This window comes from Carlito syrichta, unplaced genomic scaffold (assembly GCF_000164805.1).
Source record: "Carlito syrichta isolate Samal-C Ts95f unplaced genomic scaffold, Tarsius_syrichta-2.0.1 Scaffold304635, whole genome shotgun sequence".
Taxonomy (NCBI): domain Eukaryota; kingdom Metazoa; phylum Chordata; class Mammalia; order Primates; family Tarsiidae; genus Carlito; species Carlito syrichta.
Genome location: NW_007248731.1, coordinates 1,361,177 through 1,370,626, shown reverse-complemented (window position 1 = coordinate 1,370,626; position 9,450 = coordinate 1,361,177). Strand labels below are relative to the sequence as shown.

Below are 9,450 nucleotides of genomic sequence, written 5' to 3'. Positions count from 1 at the left end.
GGAGAAAAACTATTTGTTATTGAGGGCATGGATTCAGAGGCTCAGGAAGGGGGAGCTACATTCTATACATTTTTAAGTGTTTGCTTTTTATTTTCTCCCGTCACATCCTAAGTGTCTCTGCATGCTTGCATGTTTGAGGCAGTCAAGGCCTGAAGCCGACTACAGCACTAAATGGGGGTCTACTGACCTGCTAGGTTACAAAATGAATATCACTTACCTTGAGGCACAAGAAGTGATACATTAACAAATCACTGTAGCCAATAAAATGGTCCATTGCATACAGTTTATTTCACTAGACTGCAATTTTATACACAGTATGGAGGGGTTTCCTGATAGCACATATATAGTTTACTTTCTGTACTGCTGAAGAACCAATTTTTTTTTACATTGTATCATAATACCCTATCATTAAAACATTATTCAGTGAATTTTTTCCAACTACATATAAACGGAGATTTACCACACACGCACGGTGCAAGAATGTCTTTATAACATATTTGAATCACAAAATGTGAATCTAAAATACATGACTGTAATTAAAACACTACTTTAAAATTACAATGCCCCATGTGATAGTAGCCAGACTTGATTAATTCCCTGTATAAATCACAAAGCAGTTTGGTGGCTAACTTCTTGGAAACCTGGCAGCAGCTTTGAACTATGATTTCAAAAGAAATCTTTAATGAAGAACCAAACTTTCACAATTTAGAAGACCTCTTCCCTTATGTGCTCAATATTCTCAGAGTCAAAATGGGACATTTAAAAATTTATAAAGTCTCTAAAACAAGGAAAATAAATCCAACCCTCCCTTAGCTGAAAGGCTGGAGTTGTAATATTAGGTTTCGTAGAAACCCGAGAATAGCATTGCATGGGGAGTGGAAATGAGTTATAAAGAAACATAACATTTCTTTTAAAATCTCACAGACTCCTCTGCCCCTCCCCATCTCTGTCAAACACAGAGCAAGAATACTGCATTACAAACAAAGACGTGTTTCCATGAAATGACGTGAACAAGTCAGAGAGAAAGATTTTTTCTTCATTTTCCCATGTTGTGGAGTGGGGCAGTGGGATGATCCCAGTTAAATAAGAAACAGAACTCCTCAACCAAAGAACCACTTCATCACACACAAAACGGCTGGGGAAAACTGCCGAAAACTTCTCGTGTATTTCCTTTTCTTTTCCCCAAAGTTTGAGAATGTTTGAAAGTTCAATAAATAGTAGAAAAATAATCCTTTACTTAGAAATTTGAGATGCATCATTTAGAGCTTGACGTGAGTTCCACACAGCAACCATGGTATCCAGGTACCGCTGAGAAACAAAGCAAAATCTTCTAAGCACACGTTTACATCTGGACGTGCCACAATCCGTCTCGGGGTGAGCAGAATCCTCTCTTCCAGTTAAGGAGTGCTGAACGTGTCTGGCTCCTTGGAACATTCCTCTGGCTCAGCTTCATTTGTAGGTTCCGTCTCTGTTTGGAGGTTCGCCTTCTGTTCCATTCCATTAGTGCTATGGCAGGTCCATTAATCAGGCCTATTTCCCTCCATTTCAGACCCAACTTGACATCTTCACAAATGTGATTCTGTTGTTCCTCTGGTTTTCGAACATGTCAACAGGCAGGAAATGAATTAAACCACTCTGGACAAAGCACAAACACAAGGCGGCGGGGAGGGAGGTCTCTTGCTGTAGGTTTTAAGCTGGCTCTTCTTCTTTCCAGATCATTCTGTGTCTCCCAGATCCCGTCTGCTCACAGAGGTGAGATCGTTAGCATTCCGCATCGACAGTGTGTACTGTCACGGCTGCCTGTAAGTGGTGGCTGTGATGAAGGGTGGGGTGGTGGGAGCGGTAGTGGTGGAACTTGTGACTTAGGAGGGCGGCAGTCTGGGGGGGCGCGTCCAGGTCTAAGTCCTCGTCGTGGTTTCCCACGTCGACCCCGGCTGACAGGGGGTCATTGTTGCAGGGAGGGTTTTCACTGTCTTCCTGGGGGCTCATGGTGCTGTAACCTAGAAAAAGAACCAAACGAACATGCAGCTGAGAGCTTCAGGATGCAGAGATTTCACTGAAAATTGCTAGGGCACTGGGAGGTATGCCTATCCTGGCAACACATAGGTGCAAACATTTGTAGACTGTCAGTAGATGTGGAAGGAATTTTTAAAATTCCTTCACTTTGGGAGGCTGAGGTGAGTGGATTGCCTGAGCCCGTGGGTACGAGACCCGTCGGGGCAACTTGGCGAGACCTCATCTCTACAATAAATCAAAAATTAGCCAGGCACGGTAGTGTGTGCCTGTAGTTCCAGCTCCTTGGAAGGCGGAGGTGAAAGGATCGCCGGAGCCCAGCAGGTCCAGGCTGTGGTGGCCGGGAGCGGCCACTGCATTCCAGTCTGGGCGACAGAGTGAGACTCCAACTCAAATAAATACATACATACATAAATAAATAAATAAAATAAAATTAGAAAATACAGTTTATTTAGAAAATAAGTTGGGAGGGGAGAGGGAGAGAGGGAGGGGAGGGATGGAGGGGAAAAGGAGATTCATCTCCCCAAGGTTGGGGAGGGGGCCAAAGCTAGGCAACATGGTGGCCATAGCTCAGAGACCTGTGGTCATACCAGAGTTTACCAAAGCAATGGTAAAGCAACTTATTTTTACTTTTTTTGAGTTGGAGTCTCACTCCATGGCCCAGGCTGCAGTGCAGTGGCACACGCATGGCCAGCCCAGCCTCGACCTGCTGGGCTCAGTGATCCTTCTGCCTCAGCCTTCCAAGTAGCCGGAGCTATAAGTCACACGTTACCATGCCCGGCTAATTTTTTATTTTATTGTAGAGATAAGGTCTTGCCAAGATGCCCGGGCTGGTCTCAAACCTGCGGGCTCAGGAAATCTACTCGCTTCAGCCTCCCAGAGTGCTAGGTGACAGGCTGAGCCATGTTCTAGAGATAACTGTATTTTCCCCCTAAAACAACTAAGCAGTAAATAAATACATACACAATCATTTTAGCCAATGGAGAAAGTACAGAGGGGAGAAAAATAAACAAGAACCCCAGGTCCCCAAACCCGCAACCCGAACACTGAAATTATCCCACATCCCACGATCCACTGACAGCCACCACGGACATCGGGGGATCTCCTTCCTACCCTTCTCCCTGAGGTAAGATGAAGATGACCTCCTATATTAAAGAAATCCAAAAATGGGCAGTTTCAAGAAAAAGAAGTGAACTGGACCCAGCTCACTGGGGGCTGGAGGGAAAATGTGGGCTTCAAAACCCCTGAACGTAACCACAGAACACAAAGAAGCATCGCCACCACCGACACACCTGCTCCACAGCAGACGCGTCTGGTGAGCTTTGCACACCAATGACACACTCACCTTCATGTCCATCTCACAAGTGAGGGAAGTGATTAGGGAGGGCAAGGAACTTGCCCAAGATCCTAGTACTTAATGGAACAACGACTCCACTCATACCCACAGTAACGAGCAAAGGAATCAGCGATTCTCTGTGTAAGCTGGCTCACTGTATTTAAAGTTTAATCTCTTCTGATATTCTAAGTAATGCGCGTTTCAAAGGAAGATGCCCTTGTTGATCAAAGGATTCCACTCCGAGAACCCTGGCGTGTTTTTAAATATTGCAAAAATCTCCTTTAAATATTTTGAGAAACGACAGCTCATTAATATTTCTGCTGCATCTCACGGTTAGCCTCAGTCAGCACTCACCCGTGGGTAGCATGAGTCACATTCGCGGTGGCTGCAAAATTGATGTGCTTGTGTACAGCCAGGCAGGGGCAGTGCGTGGTTGAGGCTGCGTGCTCTGTGCAAAACTTCTGTCCTCATGAAACATTACTCAAATGACAGCGTTATTTAACCGTTGGTCCAATGTGACACATATTTATTGGGCGCCTACTGTGTACAAATCACTGAGTTAGGCACTGGAGGAGGTTCAAAGATGAAGGCCTGGTCCCTGCACAAGGAGCTCAAACGCGAGCGTCTGAGAAAACAAGTGCAAGCACAGGCCATTCAATTATTCATCAGCTGAAGACTATTATGGGCCGGAGGGAGACGAAGCAGCGTGATGGAGAGACATCTCCTTTCCTTCAAGGCTGCACAATCAAGCCCAAGACATGTCCACAGAGGGAGTCTTCCTCTAAAGCAGAGAACGGCGAGTGCTATAATGGAGGTGCAATTAGAAGCAAGAAGGGGGAATAGCTCATTCTGGCTGGGAGGAAGAGGAAGCTTTACAGATCACATTTTAGTTGGGTTCAAGTGGATGAATAGGAGTTTGAGCAATGACTGTGAAGAAAGGAACAGGATGAGCACAGCCATCGAGGTGTGGAGATGAAGGCGTCTCCACACCGTGTGGCTTGGAAGAGGGCTAGCAGGGTGGGGGGAGGCAGAAAGGTAAGTCGGATGGGAGAGCCCACGCCAGATTTTGATGTCGAGAGTCTGTGGCTCAGATGCGGTCATGTCTAGCCAGAAGCTCAGAAGTGTTGCCTGCAGAGTCAGGGAAGAAGCAGGAGAGTTCACTGGCATGTGTCTACCATTATTGTGAGGCTCCTTGGTGGTGTGTGCCAGGCTGAGGCTTAGGCGAGGCCTCGGCTCCTGAGAAGCCCACAGGCAAGAGGGGAGACACCCACATGCTAAAACAGGCATACCAAAAGGAATCCCAAAGCCAATGAATGTGGCTGGGGTCCTTGAGGAGGTGACACTTAGGTGGCTCCGAGGGGAAAAGGGGCTCACAGGGTAAAGACAGGGCCTAGAAGGTATTTCCAGCAGGTCATGAGCACCTGCCTTGGCATGACAGCCTGAAGAGCCGCGGTGGGTTCTGGGATGGAGAAAGCTGAGGGCTGGGGGGTGGAGGAGGTGTGGGTCTGGACAGACAGCCTGAGGCCAGGCCAGCAAGTTGGCTGAAGCTATGAGCCAGGATCTAGCAATGGCAGTGGGAGTGGGCAAGTGGCTGGACAGAAGGAAGGTGGGATCAGAGGCTCAGCGGACAGGGCCGAAGCACAGGTCTCGAGACGGCCAGGGCCTGAAGCGGGGCAGCCACACTGTGTGGAAGTGGGGCGAAAAGCTGGCTTCGAGAGACTGTTCAAGCGCGGGGTGGGCTGGAAGAGGGGACAAAGGGACTTGCCTGATGAAGATGCCAGGGCAGTGGACACCCTTGCATAACGTCGAGGTTTCTAGGCTCAGAAGCTGAGGAAAACATGACACCTCTGGCCAAGATTAAGAGACCAGGAGCCAGAATAAGTTTCTCAGCTTCGGCAGTGTTGAGCCTAGAGTGTGGGACTGATGCCAGGCTCCAAACCCCAGTTACAATGTTGAAGCCACCTTAAGCTATACAGACACAGACTAAAGTAGAAAACACGATTTTAGCAAAGTCTGTGTGCTGGGTATTCAAACACCTCCTGGCTAGCTTCCTGGCTCTGCTCATTTATGAGCACCCACGCTAAAACACTTGAGGTGTTGGATCCACGGGGGCCCCCTCTTCTGGGCTTGCCCTCCCACGCCCCTTGTCTTGCTGCTGCACCTCATGCGTCAGTTGGAAGGCCTCCTCCGGGAAGCCTTCCTGACCAGCTTGGCCCACTTCCCTCCAGTCTTGCCTGCCCTCATGGGGGTGTGCCGCTCTTGTGAGTTTACATGGCCTTCTGTGCACATCTCTATTTTAGATTTTACCATGTTATAATAACAATACATGGCTGTCTGTCCATTAGCAAATTCTTTCTTAAATCACAGGGACTTGTTTATCTTGGTACTTCTAGTATTTAACCCAGTGTTTCATACAAAGCAGGGACTTAAAAACAAGAGCTCCCGGCCTCCCTGCCCATAATATATACTATACTCCCAAAGCAATGGCATCCATCAGTTTTTTAGTTATCTGTGGTTTTGCCTGGTATGCCATCCACTAGGGTCATCTAATAATTAAGACATTCAGGATTCACTGGGCCCTGTCCAAGGGTTCCGGCAGAGTCCAGAGATGTTCTGAACTGGTCACAGGTTCATATGCAGGATGGCAGCGATGCTGCAGCTGTAACCAAGGCAACTAAGGGGGCACCCCCATTTCTTTTGTTGCTGCTTTCTGATAGAACCCCAGCAAAGGCCCTTCCAAAGCAAAGCCCTCATACGAAAGCCACTCCATTTAATTTCCTTGCTATGATACTATTTACTCAATCGCTCCATAATTTCCTCTAATCTCAATAAGTAATGAAAATCTGGAGGGGGTGAAATAGCAAGTTGTGGAGAAGGAGAAAGACACACACAGCTTCTCATTCAACAAATTAATTGCTTACTCATGCCAGGCAATTCTGCTATGCACTGGGAACGGTCAGGAATTAGGACAAACATGGTCCCTGACTCTCGGAGGAGGAAGCACTATTTGAAACACAAAGGATAAACACTTTCAAAGGAACGATTTCTTTACTGTCCAAAGGCTATGTAACAGAGTGTCTGCAAAGACCATCCCGAGTGAGAAACAGGCTTTAGGAAGGAGGCCAGGAGTCCATAACGAATAGAGGTGCCTAGATTGGGTTTTTGTTCTTTGATGTTCTGCTTACATATTTATCTGATGGTTCCTAAGAAATCTCTCTTGGTCTTAAGGGATGTGAGGGCCCTCTGAAGCCTCATTCACCACCTCGTGGCCATAGCAAGTAACTGCAGAAGAAAATTTGTGCATCTCTAGAAAATGGTCTTATGTTGACCCACATAGTTTTCTGTTTTATTTTGCTTTTTTTTTTTATTTACTTATTTTTGAGTTGGAGTCTGATTCTGTCACCCAGACTAGAATGCAGTGGCCGCTCCTGGCCACCGCAGCCTCGACCCGCTGGGCTCCGGCGATCCTTCCGCCTCAGCCTTCCCAGTAGCTGGAATTACAGGCGTGCGCTACCACGCCCGGCTAATTTTTTTATTTATTGTAGAGATGAGGTCTCGCCTGCCCAGGCGGGTCTTGAACCCGCGGGGCTCAGGCAATCCACTCACCTCAGCCTCCCAAAGGTTCGGATTATAGGCTGAGCCACCGAGCCCAGCTCATTTTGCTTTTTTTAAAACCAGGTTTTCGTGGTTCAGTATTTGCCATTTAAGTATTTTGGAATTTGCCAAGAACTAGGGAAGATGCCCTTTTCAAAGAAAAAAAATGCTGCCTAATATACTTGTGTATAAATTTTTAAATGAGTTAGTACCAAAATATAAATTCACTAGGAGCAAATAACGTAGTGTGTGTGTGTGTGTGTGTGTGTGTGTGTGTGTGTGTGTATTTTTTTTAATAGAGATGGGCCTCACTATGTTCCTCAGGCTGGTCTTGAACTCCTGGGCTCCAGTGATCCTCCCACCTCAATCTCCCAAAGTGCTGGGATTACAGGTATGCATCACTGTGTCTGTTTTCACTAGAAGCAAATAATATATTGGTTTTTTTTTTAACTTAAAAATAAGCCAGTACGTGATTAGATAGAACATGATATTTTCATTAAAAATAATGGGCAAAGCAGATACATAGTAAAAGCATACATAAGGAGTGACCGTGTCTAACTCCCACTTGTGAGTTTAACGCTTTCTGAAAACCAATCATTCTAAGTGGTCTCAGGATATTGACCAAAGTGATTCTACTTTTCAAAAGATACTCTCAGTTAGAGTTGTTTTTCTAAGACACAACAATTAAAATTAGATGCCTGTGCAATACAAAACTCTGTTGGCCACCAAAAATACTTCTAAATAAGACTCCAGACTGATGTTTCCAAGTTTCGCTGGGTAATGCTCAGTTTTAATTCTAGAACATCAGACTCTGTACCATACCATGAAGGTCTAGGTTGTTCAGTAGGCATAGAAGTATGTACTTTTATTCTTTTGAGTTTCCCTTTGTGTACCACAATGAAGGATTCACATGAAAATGAGCTCACTGGTAGCACAGAATGGTGGCACTGCAGTCCTGCCAGTTCAAGGCTCAGTCAATGTCACATTCTTTCATGGGGTCGTCCACATCTTACTTGCAGATGAAAGTGAGTTGTCCCCCCTTTCTTCCTCTTTGTTCCACTCTGGTGGTCACACTCCACTTGCATCAGTCTTATGAGTATCTGCATTCATTTGCAGTTTTCTCCTAGACTGTAAATACCTTCCAGATGGGGTAATCACGGAGGCAGAGACTTCAACCCTGAGCTTCCTGCCTATCGTGTTATTTCACTGAATCCTCACAACTTTAGCAGGTAGGACTTTTTAATATACTATCTTTCAGTATTAGGAAACGGAGTCCGAAAGTCACTCACTAAGGCTGCAACAGCTTGTGGAAAGAAAGAGGAGAAAATGGGGTTCAAAGTGAACCGGGCTTGACCCTGTGCCCTCAGCTCTTCCCCATGCCACCCTGCCTGACCGAAATGACAAGTCGCTGTCTCTTGCTCCCGCACCGTGTACTAGGATACAGCCATGCGTCACTTAGTGACAGAGACACGCTCTGAGAAATGTGTCCTTTGGCAATTTCACCATGTGCGATCATAGGGTGACTTGCACAAAACAGGGCATGACATGTTACCCACCTAGGCTATTGGGTCGAGCCTATGGCTCCCCGGCTACAGACCTGCACAGCACGTGACTGTCCTGAATACTGTAGGCAAGTGTAACACAATTGCTACTATTTGTGTCTCTAAACACAGGCAGGGTATGGTGAAAATATGGCATGACGAATGGTACATGTGAACGGGACACTTGCCATGAACGGGCCAGCAGGACCAGAAGTTGCTCTGGGTGAGCCGGTGAGGGAGTGGAGAGTGACGGCGAAGGCCTAGGACATTGCTGTACACTGCTGTGGACTTTATAAACACCGGACATCTAGGAGACACTACGTTCATAAACAATATTCTTCTTTCTTCAATAAAAAATTAACCTTAGCCTACTACAACTTTTCCACTTTATAAACTTTAATTTTTTAAGCTTACTGACTCCTTTATAATATGTGGCTTAAGACACAAACACATTGTACAACTGTACAAAAATATTTTCTTTCGTTATATCATTATCCTACAAGCTTGCTATTAAATTTTTCATTTTATTTTAAGCTTTTTGGTTAAAAACTAGGACACAAATGCACATTAGCCTACGGATCATCGAGACGTCACCAGGTGATAAGACTTTTTTAGCGTCATCATAATCTTAGGGGACCCCTCCATTGTATATGCACAATGTGGCCCTGTGGCGCATGACTGTGTGTAGCAGACGCCCAGCACATTCACCAAATGGAATACACACATGAGCAAGAAGCGTATTGACAAACAACTGGATTAGGTTCCTTGTTTGGTGTCTACATCTCATTTCGCTTCTAGGCATTGCAGGGACATTAACTCAGTGCCACCACTTTGAGTGACCCATGTGCAGGTTTAAGGGACGACAACATGCAGTTAGTCTATTGGTTTTATGATGCATTTGGAATAGGTGGGATGTCAATGCCTTCCGCTTCTCTTGGTGGTGCATTCTGTCTGCATGGAGAACTC

At 45.9% G+C, this 9,450-nt stretch overlaps 1 protein-coding gene across 2 annotated transcripts in view; it reads right to left on the bottom strand.

The window, feature by feature from the left end:
* Nucleotides 1–264: 264 nt before the first annotated feature.
* The window catches only part of CACHD1 (cache domain containing 1), a 196,066-nt gene continuing 186,880 nt past the window's right edge, over nt 265–9,450 (bottom strand). For both annotated transcript variants that reach the window (XM_008060504.2, XM_021713624.1), the window contains one exon: nt 265–2,000. In XM_008060504.2, the coding sequence (XP_008058695.2) occupies nt 1,762–2,000 (239 nt within the window). In that variant the 3' untranslated portion in view covers nt 265–1,761. The remainder of the gene's footprint in view (nt 2,001–9,450) is intronic.